Raw genomic sequence first — 19,406 nt, 5'->3', positions numbered from 1 at the left:
CTTGCAAACCAAGTTCTCTTTGCCTTTTTCCGCAAAACCTTCTGGCTGGAGCATATAGATTTATTCTTCAAGATCTCCATGAAAAAATGCTGTTTTCACATCTAGCTGTTCTAGATGTAGGTCAAACACCGCACACAATGCCAACACCACTCTGACTGTTGTAAGCCGAACCACAGGAGAAAATATTTCATTGAAGTCAATGCCTTCTTTCTGAGCATACCCTTTTACCACCAATCTAGCACGATACCGTTCCACTTGGTTATTGCCATCACGCTTGATCTTATAGACCCATCTATTTTCAATGGCTTTTCTTCCTCGTGGTAGTGTAACAAGATCCCAAGTTTTATTTCTGTCTAATACCTCCAACTCTTCTTGCATTGCTATCATCCACAAGGATACATTCGAGCTTTGAGTAGCCTCGTGGAAACTCGATGGCTCACCATCCTCTGGTAATAGACAATATGCAATGTTGCTTTCAGTGACATAATCTGAAAGCCAAACTGGTGGTCTTCTATCTCGAGTTGACTGCCTCACATTGGAAACTTCAGACTCAACATGTTCTTGTTCTTCGTGCTCTGGTACTGCTTCACAAGAAACTTGACCTTCGTCCGTCTTATTTTCCACCTGAAAAATAGTAGTTTCTGAATTCGGTGTGCCTTTGTCTCCTTTTACTTTATCTTCCTCGAAGATAACATCCCTGCTGATGACAAGCTTGTGAACAGTAGGATCCCACAAGCGAAACCCCTTAACTCCATCAGCATAGCCCAAGAAGATACATTTTTTGGATTTCGAATCCAACTTCGATCTTTCTTGCTCATTGTACAGAACGTACACATGACTTCCAAATGTATTCAAATGAGAATAATCTGTTGACTTCCCGGTTCACATCTCCATCGGAGTCTTCAGATCAATCGCCACTAAAGGAGAACGATTGATAATATAACAAGCAGTTTTGACTGCTTCTGCCCAGAATGACTTGTCTAGACCTGCAGTCCTCAACATAACTCTTGTTATGTCCAACAAGGTCCTATTCATCCGCTCCGCCACTCCATTCTGTTGAGGTGTGTAAGCCGTCGTGAATTGTCTTTTGATGCCCTCATGTTAACAAAATGAATCAAACTCGTCACTGGTATATTCTCCTCCATTGTCAGTCCTCAGACACTTGATTTTCTTTTCTGAATCAAGTTCAACCCGCGCTTTGAAATCTTTGAAGATCTGGAAAACATATGATTTCTTCTTGATTGGATACACCCAACATCTCCTAGAGAAATCATCAATGAACGAGACAAAGTATCTCGCTCCTCCTAGGGATACAACCGGTGCTTGCCAAACATCCGAATGAATCAGCTCCACTATGCTTTTGCTCCTGGCAGTAGAAGTGCCAAATTTTAATCTGTGTTGTTTACTGGTAACACAGTGCTCACAAAAGGGTAGTGACACTTTTGTAAGTCCCGACAGCAGCTTCCGTTCTGAGAGAATTTTCAATCCCCGTTCTGACATATGCCCGAGCTTTCTATGCCATAACACTGTTAATTCTTCTCCTGAACCATTTGATGCAACAGCTAGTTCTGCCTCTTTGTGTGTTTCTCCCAAAAGTACATACAGATTTGCAGCAACTTTTTCCGCCTTCATAACCACAAGCGCTCCCTTCACAATTTTCATGATCCCGTTCTCGATCCGTGTTTTGCACCCGATGTCATCCAATTGCCCCAAGGACAAAAGGTTTTTCGTTAGTCCTTTCACATGTCGTAATTCTTGTATGGTGCGAATTGTGGGGCCCTTAGCTCCTAATCGTTATTACAACACAATCTGATTAGGGTTAACTAATTACAGCGGAAAACGAGTTAAATTTTTTTTTACAATGAGCCCAAAATATTTCTTCTATAATTTGAATACTAAAAATAGTATTTTATCTCATATCATAAAACTCGCCCACACATAATCAAAATCAATCATATACAAACACCTCAAATCCTCGGGACATGCCCCAAATCTCAATCAATCAGCGAAGCCACTAATGACTATGCTTTAAGGGCCACATAATGCCAAACATAGCATCGTGTTCACAAACCCCAGAATCAAATCAAATCATATCAGGGTATCCAAGGATCATAGCTCAACGTGCATGTCATGTATCGATGTATGCATCAAACGATGTGTGTTGACAAAATATTTATTTTATACATCGATATTCCAATCACAATGTCATGTATGCCACATCAAGTCATCACATAAGGCATATAGACACATATTCTCAATTAAATCAATCAAACATATATCATATGATACAGATACCTGTCGTATGTTACCCAGTCGCAACATACCTCAATTCTTCGTTCCAGTTGATGTAGCTTGAAGATATCAGTATAATAATTTATCTACATCAATAAAACACTCATTTCAATCAATAACATGATCCAAAATCAATAATATAAGTTTCAAATATCATTTGAAACTTTGAAAATTCATATCAAATCAAAATCATAACATAATTCAATTCCGACTTCGAATACGAGTTTCTTGTCGGTTATTCTACCACATATAGGAATCTCGACTTCAAATACATGCTATTCCAGCACTTTCATATCTAGAGCTGCTGAAACTAGAAGAACTTTACCACAACAGGAAGCTCTCAACGCGAAGATTCCGAATCTATAATTTGTTTCGCGTTTAGACAGTGTTTCGAAGTCGATTCGGAAGAAAGAAATCGAATTCTCTAACTTTCCCTCGAAGTTGCTGAAATGAAATGACGAAAGAAAAGAAGGAAAAAGCTTATTCTTATCCTCACCGCTTTCGCGCTCGGGCGGTAGAATTCTCGCGCCCGAGCGCGAGACATTCTGTCCTCGAGTGTGACTTACACCGCGCTCGGGCGGTCAGAAACTACCGCTTGGGCGCGGCATGTTCTGTCCGAGCACAATTTTGTGCTACACTGGCGCTCGGACGGTCATTTTCTACCGCTCGGGCGCCACATGTTCTGTACAATTTCCCAACTTTTGGTACACTGGCGCTCGGGCGGTCATTTTCTACCGCTCCGGCGCCAGATGTTCTGTTTAAAATATTGGTTTTGTACTTATTGGCGTCCGGCTTTTCCACTCGAGCTCTTACAACGTCAGTTCATATCCAATACTTATTTTCTCACTTTCATTGTCACGATATACATCATATACATAATCACATGACAATTTCATAAATTATCGATAATCAACATAGGATTTACGATAATACGATACACGGTCCTTACACGAATGGTGCCATCAAACATTTTAATTTTGATAGTACCGACCCCAGCGATTTCCAAGGCATGATCATTTTCCATGAATACAGATCCTCATGAGACTGGTTCATAATGATCAAACCATTCTCTCCGAGACGTCATGTGCCACGTCGCTCCTGAATCCATAATCCATGTGTCACAAAATTTGTGCCTGCCTTCTGCAACAGTTGCTGCTTCGCTGAATAATATTTCACCACTGCCTGAAGTACTGGTCATGTTTCCTTGAGAACTTTTATCGATACTCGTACACTCTTTCTTGAAGTGCCCTTTACCGCCACATTTAAAGCGGTAAATATTTTTCTTCTTACTTCTCGACTTTGATCTACCTCGTCTTTGACTACCACTGGAGTCACGGTCCATAAATCTTCCTCTTATCATCGGTAAAGTCTATGCTTGCTTCGATGTTACCAACCTATCTTTCTTATTCTTGCGCTGGCTTTCTTCTCCGAGAACCGCAGTTAAGACATCGTCGAATCTTAGAAAGCCCATAAGAATATTGTTGGTAATGTTGATGATAAGTTGATCGTATGAATCTGGTAGACTTTGAAGTAGAAGCTCCGCACGTTAATTTTTCCCTATTTTATGCCCCATATAAGTGAGTTGGGCAAATAGAGTATTTAGTGTATTGATATGGTCGGCCATCGATGAGGATTCCGCCATCCGAAGAGTATAAAGATTTCTCTTTAGGAAAATCATGTTGTGTAGCGACTTGACCTCGTACATCTTTGTCAGAGTATCCCAAATAACTTTGGTTGTTTTTATCTCAGAGATACTTGACAAAACTTCGTCTGCAATAGCCAAGTGTAAATTGACAACGGCGTTATCATTCATCTCATTCCACTTTTCATCATCTGTAATCTTCAATAGCTGCCAAGCAATTCTCCTTTCTTAAAACTGCCTGTATCTTTATTTTCCACAGCATAAAATTGCTTCCATTGAACTTTGCTTATCTCGTACCTTCACGCCATTATGTCTACAACAATCTTAGTAGACCGGAAAAAATAATCCCGTCTTAAATAAAAAATCTCAAAAAATCTTTTCTGATGTGGAAGATCAGTCTATGCTGCAACCACATAGCATACTTAGAATTTTAAGAAATTTTAAACCAAGGCTCTGATACCACTTGTTGGTCCCACGTGCGGAATTTGAGATAATAAAACTGGAAAACAAAGAATAAACTGGACACCGAGATTTACGTGAAAAACCCATAAAAATTATTAGGGTAAAAACCACGGGCAAGATGAAAAGAATTCCGCTATAATATTTTGTGGTGTACAACTCACTCACTGTGTTTCCAAAGAGAACACACACTCTCTTAATACTGGAGAACAAAACACCTAACAAATATTATAGAACTAAGAACTCAAATGCTTATATGATTAGAGAAAACTCGAAGAAATGATGATTTCAGAATGAAAGGGAGAGCTCTCTGTCAGTGTGAAAATTTCATTTCCCAACCAATTATTCCCCAACCACTAGCCGACATGTAATTAATATAGTCCAGTCGACAGCTCTCAATACAAATCTATACACCTATACCAAGTTTGTATATAGATTGCTCTGTCTCCTTGCTTCCCAATTCCAGACTCAAGAGCCTTGAAGAGAAGAAAGAAAAATGGACGAAGACTTATTGCTCTGTTTCAAGAGAATATCCACAAAGAAGAAGATTTTCTTCTGTTAACCGACCTTAACTAACTCATCTCCAAATTTAATCTGTTGGCTTCCAAGATTATGCGTCACAGCCGTTGGATGATCAACTTACAGCCATAAACAATCTAAGCCCTCCTATTCACTTAATTAGTCAAAATAAGTCTTCACAATAACTATTACCCATCTAGAGAATATACATTTGGCTTCAAGGTTGTATTTAGTCCAAGTTTTAAATTATTTTTTTAAAATCCAAAGGCTGCCAACGGAACCTGGCCTAGATTTCAGCAAAGCAAGGCCCCACACTAAGACAAGATTCACCAACTCCCCTCATTGATTCTCAAGCCACCAACCAACTTTGGAACAGTTACTGTCATTCAATCTTTCATTAGCGTGGTATAAAATATAGAGATTGAAATATATATATATAAAATTCAGAAACTGTAGAATATCCAAATAAAATATTTGCTGGTTCTTGGTTCTTTAAAAGTTCTTGGGAAAAAAAACACAAACTAGCACATAATTTATTTAGAAATAAAAATTAATTTTGCGGTAAAAGCTTTTGTATCCAATCGCAATATCCACCCTTTTATTAAAAAAATCTTTCAAATTTCATTTATTGTATTACTAAATATGGTTTTTATTCTTGATCGGTACAGTAGTAACTTTTTGTCTAACTATGTGAATAATTTAGTTTTCGAATGCAATTACACACATAATTTCCGGAGTCAATTAAAGTTGTAATATTTTATTCGTTGAGTCTTATAATTTTACAAGAAATAGTGAACGCCTTGGTCCAATTTGTATCACCTTTAAAAGAAACATTTTAAAAAATCACATGATGAATATCTTAACTTTTTTATTTTATTGCCACTAAAAATAAGATAAGCCGAGAGTGAGAGAATCATTTTGATCCATTGAATCTCAATCTCTTTGCCCTTCCAATTGGGCATATACTAAGAGAGGTTGGATTTTTACCAAAAACCATTGGCTGCAACATTAATGTATACCATTCACCACCGCCAACCACCAAATCTTGAATTTCTCCCATTCTGCTAGGCCTTACTTAATGTGCTGGTGAGTACCTCACCTCAGCAACCCCATCCATTATCACTATCAGATCACCAAAATGCAAAGCTAGGCTTTGGTGATCATCCTCCATCCCTTGTTGGAGTTTTTTTCCATCTTAAGATAAACAATCTGCATAAAAAAATGGAGCGCGCTCGCAAACTGGTGTACCGGGCCATTCTCAAACGCCTGGTTTCAGAATCCAAGCAGCAACGTGGCGGCGGATCAACCAGCCCATTATCAATGTACAAATCCCCCAGGTACGTCTCCTCGTTATCTCCGAGCGGTATACCCGGTGGCAGCAATGTTTTTAAAGTTTCCGCTTCGAATCCGAGGAATTTGCTGCATTACACGAGCACCCGATCCATTTCTATGGAGGTCCTGAAACCGAGCGACACCTTTCCCCGCCGCCATAACTCGGCAACGCCGGAGGAGCAATCCATAATGGCTGAATCTGTGGGCTTCAATAGTCTTGATTCACTCATCGATGCAACTGTGCCTAAATCTATTCGTATTGATAAGATGACGTTGCCTATTTTTGACAAGGGCTTGACTGAGGCACAGATGCTTGAACATATGAAAGATTTGGCATCTAAAAACAAGATTTTTAAGTCATATATTGGAATGGGATACTATAATACTTATGTTCCTCCCGTAATCTTGAGGAATATAATGGAGAATCCAGGGTGGTATACTCAGTATACGCCTTATCAGGCTGAGATTGCACAAGGGAGGCTCGAATCCTTATTAAATTTTCAGACGATGGTGACAGATCTCACTGCTCTGCCCATGTCGAATGCTTCCTTGCTCGATGAGGGGACTGCGGCTGCTGAGGCTATGGCTATGTGTAACAATATTCAGAAGGGGAAGAAGAAAACTTTTATTATTGCTAATAATTGTCACCCGCAGACCATCGATGTGTGCAAGACTAGAGCTGATGGATTTGATCTTAAGGTGGTTGTGTCAGATGTTAACAAGATTAACTATAAGTCGGGGGACGTCTGCGGGGTGCTGGTTCAGTATCCGGGGACTGAGGGTGAGATTTTGGACTATGGGGAGTTCATTAAGAATGCTCATGCCAATGGGGTTAAGGTTGTCATGGCCTCTGATTTACTGGCTTTGACACTGTTGAAGCCACCAGGCGAGTTGGGTGCAGATATTGCGGTTGGCTCGGCTCAAAGGTTTGGTGTACCGATGGGTTATGGAGGCCCACACGCTGCTTTTTTGGCTACTTCCCAAGAGTATAAGAGGATGATGCCCGGAAGAATTATCGGTGTTAGTGTTGATTCTTCAGGAAAGCCTGCTCTTCGTATGGCTATGCAGACGAGGGAACAGCATATTCGGCGTGACAAGGCTACAAGCAACATCTGCACTGCTCAGGCGTGTGATCTTCGTCTGCCTTGTCTTTGCTTTTTCAAAATTTCTCTGTGTATAATCTTTTTCATATCCTGGTCCTTGTATTCATACAAAGATGTCTTTTTGAACATTGCCAGCGTTTCAACTTCACTGAAGTTGCTTCTAAATGCCAAACTGAGAGATAATAGGAGCATACAACACTACTCCAGCTCATAGATGGAATGAATTTTTCTATATTTAATTCCTACTGAAAGTATAGCAGCAAATATTTACGTTGAATATATCCTTTTCTGTTCATGTAGGCGTTACTTGCAAACATGGCTACTATGTATGCTGTTTATCATGGACCAGAAGGCCTTAAAACTATATCCCAAAGGGTCCATGGACTGGCTGCAACCTTTGCTGCTGGATTGAAAAAGCTCGGGACTGTAGTAGTCCAGAGCCTTCCCTTCTTCGACACTGTGAAGGTCAAATCTGCAGACTCAAAGGCCATTGCCGATGCCGCTTGCAAGAGTGAAATAAACTTACGTATTGTGGACAAGAATACTGTAAGCACGCAATTAATCTTTGTGTCTCTTGATATATAGGTATAATTAGTTCCAAATAGTCTTCCCCTTTATGACTCAGATCACCATTTCATTTGACGAAACAACTACCTTAGAAGACGTGGACAAGCTGTTTGAAGCGTTTGCCTGTGGGAAGCCTGTAAGTCTGATGCTTGTTTCTTTCTAGGAGGGTTAAAGCTTTAGTTTAGGACGTGAGGTTGATAATCATGATTAACAGGTGACGTTTACTGCCGAGTCTCTCGCACAGGAGGTTCAAAATCTGATTCCTTCAGGGCTAGCCAGGGGGAGTCCATACCTGACTCACTCTATATTCAACTCGTAAGGCCAAAAGGTTGATCATGGGGATCATTGTTTGAAGGGATAATCTAACGTCTACATTGCATTTGTAGGTACCACACAGAGCATGAGCTTTTAAGGTACCTTCATAGGCTTCAATCAAAGGATCTATCGTTGTGCCACAGCATGATTCCATTGGGATCCTGTACGATGAAGCTGAATGCAACGACAGAGATGATGCCAGTCACCTGGCCTGCATTTGCAGACCTTCATCCTTTTGCCCCAATCGAGCAGTCCAAGGGCTACCAAGTAAGTATAAACTATTTAAATTATGACATCCCTCTATCTTTATCTTTGTAAGTGGAATTTCATACGCGCCAATTTTATGTTATATCAATGCATATTATATTCTTCTTTCAGGAAATGTTCAAAAATTTAGGTGAAATGCTGTGCACAATTACTGGGTTTGATTCCTTCTCTCTACAACCCAATGCCGGTGCTGCTGGAGAGTATGCTGGACTTATGGTCATCCGGGCATATCACATGGTATTTTTGTCTACCTCCATGAGATATTAGAAATGTTACGACAGTGTACAATGTCAATCTTGAAATTTCATATGCGCTCGACCTTACTTTTGATATCAGTGACATTCTTTAACACGCCGGTTCAATTCTTATATAGTCGAGAGGAGACCACCACCGAAATGTATGTATCATCCCAGTGTCGGCACATGGAACAAACCCTGCAAGTGCTGCCATGTGTGGTATGAAAATCGTTGCAGTTGGAACTGATGCAAAGGGAAATATTAACATTGAAGAGCTACAGAAAGCAGCAGATGCAAATAAAGAGAACTTGGCTGCTCTTATGGTGTGGATAAACCATCATTCTCACAGTTCTCTCAATGTGCTTCTTTGTCATTTTCGTATGGCTAGTGTTGATACATTTTCTGCCTGAATTCAGGTTACCTATCCTTCAACCCATGGAGTTTACGAGGAAGGCATCGATGAAATATGCAAAATAATTCACGACAATGGTGGACAGGTTTACATGGATGGAGCTAACATGAACGCTCAGGTACTGTAAGCCTAACATTCTTCTGCGCCCATACGCAATGCTTAAGTTGTTAGCTAAGACAACAAATCAGTTTATTATTAAACTTTTCCCATGTTTGCCAAAAAAGATGGTGTGTTTTTTAAGACCAACTCAATCCTTCTTTATGCTTAAATAGGTTGGTTTGACAAGCCCCGGATTTATCGGTGCCGATGTTTGCCATCTCAATCTTCATAAAACATTTTGTATTCCCCATGGTGGAGGTGGACCTGGTATGGGGCCAATTGGGGTGAAGCAGCACCTAGCACCATTTCTACCTTCACATCCTGTGGTAAGCAAAAATTCATTATGTATCAGTATCTGTCATTGTGAAGCAATTTTTTTCTAAATTTTAAGTGTGATTTTTTCTTGAAAATACATGTTTTCGCATCCAAAACCTGACCCACTCATTGGTCCCACCTCAGCCCCTGTCTCGGTTCCCCTCTCACTCATCGTTGACACATGCTTTTAAATGATAAATGCAGATACCCACAGGAGGTATACCAGCACCGCCTCAACCTCAGCCCCTTGGTGCTATTTCTGCCGCACCTTGGGGCTCTGCTCTCATTTTACCCATATCATACACTTATATTTCCATGATGGGATCCAAGGGGTTAACCGATGCATCTAAGATAGCTATCTTGAATGCAAACTACATGGCAAAACGGTTGGAGGTCTCTGGTTCTTGAACCCTATATCTCTAGTAAAATGTTGGCCCTAAATATATCTCTACTAACATTAAACTCCTTTTTGGCTAACAGGATCATTACCCCATTCTTTTCCGGGGCGTCAATGGGACAGTTGCCCACGAGTTCATTGTAGATTTGAGAGGATTTAAGGTGATAGTATTTGTACCTCATCTCCATCCATTTAAAGCTTCCCTTTAATTTCTTATTTAAAGTGGCAATCTTTTGCCATAGAATACTGCCGGAATTGAGCCTGAAGACGTTGCAAAACGTCTAATTGACTATGGATTTCATGGACCGACAATGTCATGGCCCGTTCCTGGTACACTTATGATTGAACCTACAGAAAGTGAAAGCAAGGTGAAACAAAAGTTTTTAAGCATCATTGTCGCCCAACAAACATCTTTCACATTTGGGATTCTTAATTTGCTTCATTCTATTTACAGGCAGAGCTTGACAGGTTCTGTGATGCTCTTATCTCCATCAGAGAAGAAATTTCACTTATTGAGAAAGGAAAAGCTGACATCCACAACAATGTTCTCAAGGTATTGTTGAACTTAGGTGTAACGTACCGTACTTTTACCGTTCAAAATTTGGGGAAAAATTTAAAATTTTCTTAAACATAACAGAATCTTCAAAGTTTGCCATAAAATATCTCAACCAAGTCCCCCATAAGACGTGGTTACTCAAAATAACTTCAATAAAATTTGCTCACAAAAGGTTTGCTCAAAGTGTTTCCCTCAAAACATGAAATCAGAGTAAATTAACATTTGCATAAAAACATAAACATTGCAGTCCTCGGGTTAGCCTCCCGCTCAGTCCAAGCCTGCCCCTTGGTCGCCACGTCCTGTCTCCTCATCAACATACTCACCTGCATCGATCAAGTCTAGTGAGTCTAAAGACTCAACACGTATAAACTGGGAAATAGCGAGTACTACATAATAAAACCGCATGCAATTTTAAAAATAGAACATACATACTTGAACTTGAATTTAACATGCTTGAAACTTGAACATCGTGAGCTTAACTTAGACGTGCCATCAACATGAGCTTTTCTTAAACATTCTCGTAACATAAACTTGATCGTATAAAGCATAATTTTGCGTAGAGGCATGTTTCAAAGTAAGTGACCCATAACATAATAAGGCCTGATCAGACACACCACAGTACTGGGCTGACAGGGACGTATCCACTGCCGCATACATAAGATCCCCGTTCATAAGTTTAACGGGTGGATTGGTCTCTGTTCATAAGTTTAACGCTTTCCAATCCCGATCTGAACCCGTTCATAAGTTTAACGGGGTGGAGAGGTCCTCGGCCACGTTCACCGACTTCCAACCCATTTATACATTTGGTCACAAAGCAATTAGCATACCTCAAAACTTTAAAATGTTTTCTTTTGCACGTCATCATACTTACTTGGCGTTGAGGGATTCGTTGGATCTCGTTTGGGGCCGTTGCTGCAACATGCTAACATGAGCTCAAAAGTTTAACTTGCGTGACTTAGACGTAATCATCATGCCTATACCTAAGCTCAATCGCTTACTTAGGACATGCTAAAATTCCCATGACTCGACCATGTAAATCAGTGCACTAAACCAAGACATCAAACCTCAAAGCATACATCAATATTTTTCCCAAAATAAGCAGTACACGGACCCCGTGCCTGGGTCCGTGTAAGGGTCCAGGTAGGTTCGGTAAAATGTGTGCGAAGGAAAAAGGGAAGGCACGGACCCCGTGTCAGGGTCCGTGTAGGGGTCCGACTAGCCACTGTATGACGAAACCTGCGTGAAAAACTTAACATGACATTTCTTTCTTCCAACCAACCCAAATGGACTAAGAATCGACAGCCCGAGACACCTCCTAGGACACTATAGCACTGAATCAAACCTTTAAAAATACTCTAATACGACTACGCATCCCAAACGATGCAACAAACCGTGAACACGACAATTGACGAACAAACCCATCATAGAACTTTTAATGCATAGAAGTGCCTACCAACACGAAACGACAACCCAAAAATCATTCCAACGCCACACTAAACATACTTAGACGCAGCAACGATCACCCATCGATCTCCAACGAAGCCTGCAACAAATAAACTTCAAGAACGCATCAATATCATAATTTACTGAAAACGCAGTTTGAGCAGTCCCACGAAAAACACCATAACTCACTCAATTTTTATCCAAATCACTCGAATTTTATATCAAATCGAAGGTATCAAAAAGTTCTCCATTTTTCGTGTTGAAAGTTTTCTCAAAATTTTGACCGAAAATTCGCAGTTTTAACAAGAACAGTATAAACGGGATTTAGATCTAAAAATTTTCCTTCAAAGTCGATCCAATCAATTAACCGCTCAAACTATGAACATCATACATGAATTTTTACGCATAAAAACAACGCAACGCATAATATGACATGATCGACGCAGCAAAGGAGAGATTATACATGCCTTTAAATCGTAAACGTTACCGAACCGGCGATACCGAAGCGAAGATGGAAGCGAGGTTGATCCGGGGCGATTGTGGCGCTGAAATCCTTGAAGGAAACACACGAAAATTCGCTGGAAGTATAATGGAGAAGGGGGCGGCTGCTCTAGGAACTAGAACCCTATGTTTTGCTTCTAAAAAAAAATAAAAGCTATAATAAATTGTGATAGTGTGTGTGTGTTACGGCTTTGGTGTGTGTGAAAAGGTGTGAGTGTGTGAGTGTGTGTGACTAACGTGAGTTAGTGGTGAAATTAGGGGAGATAAATTGCTTAATCATGAATTAACCACTAATTTTATAAAATTCCCCTTTAGTAAATAAAGTCCACAAAATGCTAAGTTTAAAAATTTTAAACTCTTAAATCACTAAATACATAAACTAGGCTTTAAAATGCTAACTAAATAAATTATTTAAAACGCCCCAATCTCAACTTAAAATTAAAATACCGCATTAAAATTGCCAACAATCGTCACCGGGTCTTTTCCGCTATCCCGCCTCAAATAATCGCCTGAAACATAAAACTCAAAAAAAATTATTTTTAACGTGCATCACATAAACATGACTAATTTAAAATAATACATTTTCATAAATCATGCATGGATAAACTCATTAAAAATTAATTAAATGATTTAATATTTAAATAGATGCATGGTTAATACGTGTACTGCATTTTGGGCTCTACATTAGGATTCTTTTATGACAAAGGGATCCAGCTTTATATATTAGCTTCTTGATTTGTTTGCTGGTACTGGTTTTTTTCAATGGTATACGTTGTTCCAGGGGGCTCCTCATCCACCATCATTGCTCATGGCCGATACCTGGACTAAACCATATTCACGTGAATACGCTGCTTACCCTGCTGCATGGCTCAAAACCGCAAAGTTTTGGCCAACTACAGGTGTGTCCAGAAGCTATTGGTCTTTTCTGATTCCATTTTTGGGGTTTTATTTTCTTTCTTTTTTAACATCTGAACAATAATCAGAGAGCAAAGAGAGAATGCAATATGAAACAAATATGATGTTCGGGCCTAAGGACTACATCCATGGTCAAATGCCTGATGCATAGAAGTTTTTAAATTCTGGCTTAAATTTCAAATGCATTCAATACGCTTTATATAGTATGAAAACACCATGAACATGATAGTATAAATATGATTTAAAATTTGTAAAACAATATATTGTAATATCCCATCCCACATATCCGCTCATCGGTAATGAACTTGTGGGTCCTGGGGCGTGGCAGTTGTTTCTCAGATAATTGAGTTCTACAACTGAAATTGTGTAATCTCTTTATGACAATTTTGTTTGCATCACAGGACGTGTGGACAATGTATACGGTGATCGCAACCTTATCTGCACTCTCCTTCCGGTATCACAGATGGCTGAAGAAGCGGCTGCAGCCACTGCATGAGAGTTTTGAAGAATTCTTGGGTTCACTTCTGTCTTCTTCTTATACATACCAGGTGTAAAATACTCACACTCTTACACTCAATATCAGTAATACAATTGTTGCTGATAGCAACTTTCTTTTATCATAATCAACCACCGCTTATTTCTTATTCCCCCACTCTCGTTAGTCTTTTACATAACAGGGGGTTAGTTTTTTACATTTTGAGTCTACTTCTGGTAATTTCATCCCAGCTTATAAAAATTATATTTATTTGATCATTTGTTTCTTGACTGATACAAACAAATATTATTGTAGTGTAAAGATATGTTTCACTGTTAAACTTAAAAACAACATAACATACATATTTTGTCCTTCCGAAGAAGTAGAAAAGACATTGAATCTATTAAGATCATGTACTTGAGTTTAACACTATCTCAAAAGCTAGCTCAAGGGGATCCAAATCCAATCCAATCATGTCCCACCAAATAGAAAAAATGTCTGCACTTTCAACTTGGTTTCAGCAGGTTTCGAAACTTGTGATTTTCAATTCTTACAGGGCACCTAAACCTGGCGATTTGTGATGAAAAGGAAACAAACTGGTAAAGTATGAGGTCAAATCACAGTCGCGAGAGGACTCAGATAGACATAAAATTACTAAGAACGCGCTTTAAACATAAGACATTTATTTGGAAATGAAATGAAAAACAAGAGAAAAATCTGATCAGCAGAATATCCCAAAAACACTGAAGGCCTTCTAGAGGTGAAGATAGCGAAGTAGCTCATGTCTTATGTTTGTTACCTGCAACAGCTTTATACCTAACCAACATTTATGCTCCATACTTTGGACACTTCCAAAGTTTGAAAGCTACTTCATGTAATAATCTATCAGCAGGTATAACGAGGTTTCCTCCATTCTGCATCAAACGAATTCAAATTTTAATTCAAAGCAGAAATTTATTATGCGCCCACATCCAAAGAAAGTTTGCTATGTACCGCTTCAAAATCTCTAAAAGAAAACATCTCCACCATATCCTTGCGAGTCACGGCATTCTGAAACTGAGCAAGCAGCATGGGGTAGTGGTGCCTGTAAATAATTTTATCATATGGACAACTAATGCTCAGGAAATAATATAAGACACTCGCTAATATCTCACTCACCTAAAATTTTCCCTCGGTTTTCCTCCTTTCACCGTGTAACTTTGGTGAGGGGCTACCGATGAAAGTTCTCTACATGTTATGGAATCAGTATAAGGTAAGGAAAAATTTAAAAGGTCATCCGCAAGGGCAGATCCATAGCTCATTATAATAGACATGTGCAAACGAGAATTTATATCGATTCCAGATTCTGCAATTTTCATTACTTCACCAGCCAAATTGTTTACAAGTTCAATCTCTTTTGAATCGAGAATCATTTCGTTTGCACCAATATGCGCAAAAACTAGATCAAACTGGCTGGTGTTTAATGTCTTCCCTTCTTCGAATCCAAGCAATCCCAGTATTCCCGAGGCTAAATCCGGCATCCCGACCTGAGAATGACTGTCTTTGCATAGTTCCTTCCATTGGAACACGGTTAACCCAAGTTTGTCTCCAATAATTTTCAAACTGAAATTGTCAGTGATCATAGCAGCCTTCATTCCCATGAACCTAAAATCGAATACCAAGAAGTGAATTCCAGGGGACAAGGTTTTTTTTTTTTTTTTTTTTTTTTTTTTCATATACTGAAAAATAAAGACAAATTCACATTTCATTGCTAGATGAAGGAAATCGAATGGAGTACTCAACCTCTCTCTTATGGTCAGGCATTCACACTTTTCTTGAGATTTATGTTCAAATAACACTTCTGCATCCTGACGCATCATAAAAGGAAATGTTAGCCACTGTAGCTTCATTACCTATGTGATCATTGCAAGGACTGGTAAAATTCAGTACTGATATAAAACAGCAGTCTCGAGTAGTCTTAGTGTCTCACCGCATTGTCAAATGCTTCATTTGCATCTAGCAACTCCAAAAACTCCCTAATTATTCTCGCATCCTCATTTCCTGCAATATAATCTCCAAGTAAATTTGTCGAACAACAAATGAAATAAGAATTTCTCGAGAATGAATAAATACAGACGAAAGGAAAGCCTCGGCATGTTTACAATATGTTCAGAAAAAATGTCTTGTACCCAATTGGATATTTCAGAGGTACATGATCCAGGAGAAATTTTCAATTTTTAGGTTATTCTTGATCGGCAAGAAGGGTTCATGATTAGGCTAACTGCCATAACCGAGAGAGAGAGAGAAAGAGAGAGAGAGAAAAGCAAACATATATCTCCACAGAATGCTAGCAATTATTATCAATATAACAAATGAAAATAAGAGAGGCGGATGAAATAAAAACAAGAAGCGGGACCTGGAGGAGTATGAGGGAGGGCCAAGAAGCCACAACAGGCCCGCGACGCAAAGGAATGGAGGTGAGTGTGATCGGGGCCAATCGACACAGCTAATCCGTCTCCGTACAAGAGCAACGCCCTGCTTGGCTTGTCTGCCATTTTTGAAGCAGCTCCCTGTCCCAGTACAAGTAAATGTATGTGCTCGTGGGCCGGGCCGGGTCACATTATTTCTTTTTATCTAGTGTTTAGACTTGGGCGTTGAAATAAAACATTATTGATTTTGCAATTCTTTCTAAATTAGATTTTACATTTTATAAAATATCACAACTTTACTGCATCCCCATTTTCTTTTTCTTTTTTTTTTAAATCATATTATAAGAATGGAAATACTCGAAGTCGAACCTGAGTCACGAGAAATAAATAAGTAATAATAGAGCTAAAGCTCGATCTATATTGCATCCCCGATTTTTTTTTTTATCACAACAAGAGGAAGATCGAAATCACGAACCGGCTAATTTGATAGGAGGTGAGCCTGATATCTATTGCATCCCCGATTTTGATCCAACTAAGAAAAGAAGAAGATCAGACAGGCAACAGAGACGCATGGATGTCACAGGGGGCCAAACCTCCGCTTCACCCACGGCAGCGCCGCCGTCGCCGTCACTTCACGGCGGCGGATTCACACTCCCTCCGGATGTATTTTCGAGTGAGGACATACTCTTCTGCATCGATGTGGGCCCAGAAACCATGGTGGAAATGAAGGTGAACGGGCCGAATGGGCGGCCGTATACGAGATTGGACTCCATAAAGCAGGCGATACTTTTGTTCATTAATGCTAAGTTAACTATTAACTCCGATCATCGATTTGCTTTCGCCGCCCTTGCAAAATCCACTTACTGGGTATTCGTTCCCTTCTCAATTTTCGCCTTGTTCTAGCATTAAATCTAACTTATATCATACTTGTCCTAACACGAGCGTTATTCTTTGAATCGGAGCAAAAATCTAGATTTTATAAATTAGTGACCAAAAAATTGAGGTTGGTTCGTTGCTAATCATACAACTTTCCAAAATGTGAATCGGTTCGATTGTGAGTGGAATGGGTGGTGGTAATGTACTCAAGTACTCAAGTGTAAAGATCTTGACTTTCTCGGTGATTTGTGAGCTCCATTTAGTTTTTCTTTTCTTTGTGGGCATGTTCCTCATAATTTACAGAGGCAATATGTTGCTATTGAGCTGATGAAAGTTGAAATTTCGTTGGCTCTACCATTTAAATTTTTTATATTTGCTGAATTACATTTGTTGAAATTTAGATAATGGTACGAAAGTGCAATATGTAGGAAAGCTTGGGTGAGTTTTAATGGTGAATGTGGAGGAAAATATTTATCTAGGATTAATTGGAAGCTCGGTGAGTTGTAATGGTGAACATAGAGGAAACTATTTATCTAGGAAAGCTCGGTTAGGAAGAATATTTTTCATCTCTTAAAGGGGCTCACCCCGTACGATTTTAGAAGTTTTTTTGGGCATTATACTTCTATGAAGTGTGTGTTGGTCATTACTGTGTGTATTCATTGTTATATTTTTTACTTTTTTTTTGTGCTCTGAGACCATTTTTTTTTTTACCTAATGAACTTATGCCTGCATCCGTCAAATCTTATTTAACCATGTTTTTGCATTTTTTTTCTCTATTTTTGTTTGTGAAGCTCCAAAAGGAGTTTAGCAGTGACGTTGGTTCTGCAGTTGCAGCACTAAGGGCAATCTCGGTAGATTCATCGTCCAGCAATGCAGATCTGACTCAACTGTTTAGAGTATCGACGCATGAAGCAAAGAAATCTCGTGCACAGAATCGGATCTTCCGAGTGGTTAGGAACAATAATTTAACTTTTCTCATACTTTTTAACAGTCTAGTTCATCACATACAATGGTGGAATATTTCCCTGCAAGCCATATTATATGACTGCACCTGCTTTGGTTTGTGGTTTATTGGAAATTTTATTAGTGACCATTCCTAGTATATTGTTCTTACATGTCCATGCTGCATGTTCTAAACTTATAACGAGGGATTAACTTTTCTCAGAAAACTTATTGTATGACCTCATCGAGAGTGTTTCCAACCCGGCTCCACCCCTCACAACACATGCTTTGCTGAAATGATATCAGCGATCCAAACACTTTTATACGCGTTTTTTTAACTACTCTACTGAACCAATTGTAATAGAAACTGCGGATAAAGCAAACCCGAGACACCTTCTCTGATAGTATTATATGATTCTATATTTTTTTATAACAAAAATTACATGCTAACACTCTACATGTTTTATGCCATTTCAGATCTTACTCTATTGTAGGTCATCGACACCGCCGCAATTCCAACTGCCAACATCTCCAAAAATCTTCACCTTGGATGTTATGTACCTGCATGACAAACCAGGACCCGATAATTGCCCACAAACAGTGTATGATACCCTGGTGGAAGCCCTTGAACGAATCAGTGAGTACGAGGGATACATATTTGAGAGCGGTCAAGGACTGACGCGAGCTCTTTTCCGTCACATGTGTGTGCTTCTGTCCCATCCACAGCAGCGTTGCATGCAAGATGATGTAGACTTACCCAAATCTTTGACAAAGAAGTCTCCCGTTGCAGAATCAGCTCCAACAGATGATAATATAGTTGTATCCAGCTAATATGATGAGGTCTTGCCGTCTTGGGTTATGGCATGAGCTATCAACGTTTTTAGTTGATCACTTCACCAGAAACTATGTTTTTGCCTTGTAAAATTGTCGTCTGTAACTTCTTCATCGTTGCTATCCTTGTTGTCAACCAAGTTAAATTGGTATTGAATCAAAGGAATCTATGAACTCTGGTTCAGTGTTTTATCTTCTTTGGAGAATTAAAAGTCTGTTGCATTGTTGGATTGCTTTTTGTATGAGATGGTCTGGAATTGATTCACCGTGGAGGCTTGTATCTTCTATGTTCAACTTTAAAATAGTGTGCGTTTTAAAGAATGCCTCAATCTCTAGTCCCATATTTGAAACAAGTCGTGGCGCATGCTTATCCATTGATTAGGATGTAATAAGAATGTCGTCTTTAAAAGAAGTTGCCTGGGTCGAGATTATATTATGGGTTCCAATACAAACGGAAGGATTCTGTATTCTGTATATTATGTTGTATATGTTGATAGCAACGCT

The 19,406-nt window shown here is 39.3% G+C and overlaps 3 protein-coding genes across 6 annotated transcripts; 2 read left to right on the top strand and 1 right to left on the bottom strand.

Moving 5' to 3' along the window:
* Positions 1-5,932: 5,932 nt before the first annotated feature.
* Positions 5,933-13,987, top strand: LOC142552353 (glycine dehydrogenase (decarboxylating), mitochondrial-like). The gene is made up of 15 exons (XM_075662113.1): positions 5,933-7,369; positions 7,648-7,893; positions 7,973-8,050; positions 8,129-8,229; positions 8,301-8,496; positions 8,608-8,733; positions 8,870-9,055; positions 9,149-9,262; positions 9,417-9,569; positions 9,763-9,951; positions 10,039-10,116; positions 10,198-10,323; positions 10,410-10,508; positions 13,237-13,354; positions 13,772-13,987. The coding sequence occupies exons 1-15, from the start codon at positions 6,134-6,136 to the stop codon at positions 13,864-13,866; spliced, it is 3,141 nt and encodes a 1,046-aa protein (XP_075518228.1). The 5' UTR covers positions 5,933-6,133; the 3' UTR covers positions 13,867-13,987.
* LOC142552354 (uncharacterized) lies at positions 10,693-16,464 on the bottom strand. Of its 4 annotated transcripts, none has more exons than XM_075662116.1 (7): positions 16,241-16,464; positions 15,815-15,885; positions 15,628-15,737; positions 15,004-15,489; positions 14,839-14,929; positions 14,645-14,759; positions 10,693-10,834 (listed from the first exon to the last, which is right to left on the bottom strand). In XM_075662116.1, exons 1-6 carry the CDS (start codon positions 16,377-16,379, stop codon positions 14,673-14,675), a joined length of 984 nt encoding a protein of 327 aa, XP_075518231.1. In that variant the 5' UTR covers positions 16,380-16,464; the 3' UTR covers positions 10,693-10,834; positions 14,645-14,672. The 4 variants fall into 4 exon arrangements, with proteins under 4 accessions (XP_075518231.1, XP_075518230.1, XP_075518229.1 ...); XM_075662115.1 differs by lacking the exon at positions 10,693-10,834 and adding an exon at positions 14,176-14,412; XM_075662114.1 differs by lacking the exon at positions 10,693-10,834 and having other exon boundaries at positions 14,477-14,759; positions 16,241-16,463.
* Positions 16,465-16,728: 264 nt separating this feature from the next.
* LOC142552356 (uncharacterized) lies at positions 16,729-19,079 on the top strand. Its single transcript, XM_075662118.1, has 3 exons — positions 16,729-17,120; positions 17,921-18,079; positions 18,549-19,079. Exons 1-3 carry the CDS (start codon positions 16,824-16,826, stop codon positions 18,900-18,902), a joined length of 810 nt encoding a protein of 269 aa, XP_075518233.1. The 5' UTR covers positions 16,729-16,823; the 3' UTR covers positions 18,903-19,079.
* The last annotated feature ends 327 nt before the right edge of the window (positions 19,080-19,406 follow it).

The sequence above is a fragment of the Primulina tabacum genome, chromosome 7 (genome assembly GCF_025594145.1).
Source record: "Primulina tabacum isolate GXHZ01 chromosome 7, ASM2559414v2, whole genome shotgun sequence".
NCBI lineage: Eukaryota > Viridiplantae > Streptophyta > Magnoliopsida > Lamiales > Gesneriaceae > Primulina > Primulina tabacum.
Note: the sequence above shows the minus strand (reverse complement) of the source record. Positions and strands in the feature narration are given on the sequence as shown.

Bases quoted from the DNA above. Each gene is read 5' to 3' on its own strand.
- LOC142552353 (XM_075662113.1), top strand. From the start codon at position 6,134: ATGGAGCGCGCTCGCAAACTGGTGTACCGGGCCATTCTCAAACGCCTG. The intron at 8,497-8,607 runs GTAAGTATAAAC...TTCTTCTTTCAG, and splicing joins AGCAGTCCAAGGGCTACCAA to GAAATGTTCAAAAATTTAGG. The intron at 9,263-9,416 runs GTACTGTAAGCC...ATGCTTAAATAG, and splicing joins GAGCTAACATGAACGCTCAG to GTTGGTTTGACAAGCCCCGG.
- LOC142552354 (XM_075662116.1), bottom strand. From the start codon at position 16,379: ATGGCAGACAAGCCAAGCAGGGCGTTGCTCTTGTACGGAGACGGATTA. The intron at 15,490-15,627 runs GTTGAGTACTCC...ATTCGATTTTAG, and splicing joins TGCCTGACCATAAGAGAGAG to GTTCATGGGAATGAAGGCTG. The intron at 14,760-14,838 runs GTACATAGCAAA...CGTTTGATGCAG, and splicing joins CTTTTAGAGATTTTGAAGCG to AATGGAGGAAACCTCGTTAT.
- LOC142552356 (XM_075662118.1), top strand. From the start codon at position 16,824: ATGGATGTCACAGGGGGCCAAACCTCCGCTTCACCCACGGCAGCGCCG. The intron at 17,121-17,920 runs GTATTCGTTCCC...TTGTTTGTGAAG, and splicing joins TTGCAAAATCCACTTACTGG to CTCCAAAAGGAGTTTAGCAG. The intron at 18,080-18,548 runs GTTAGGAACAAT...ATGCCATTTCAG, and splicing joins AGAATCGGATCTTCCGAGTG to ATCTTACTCTATTGTAGGTC.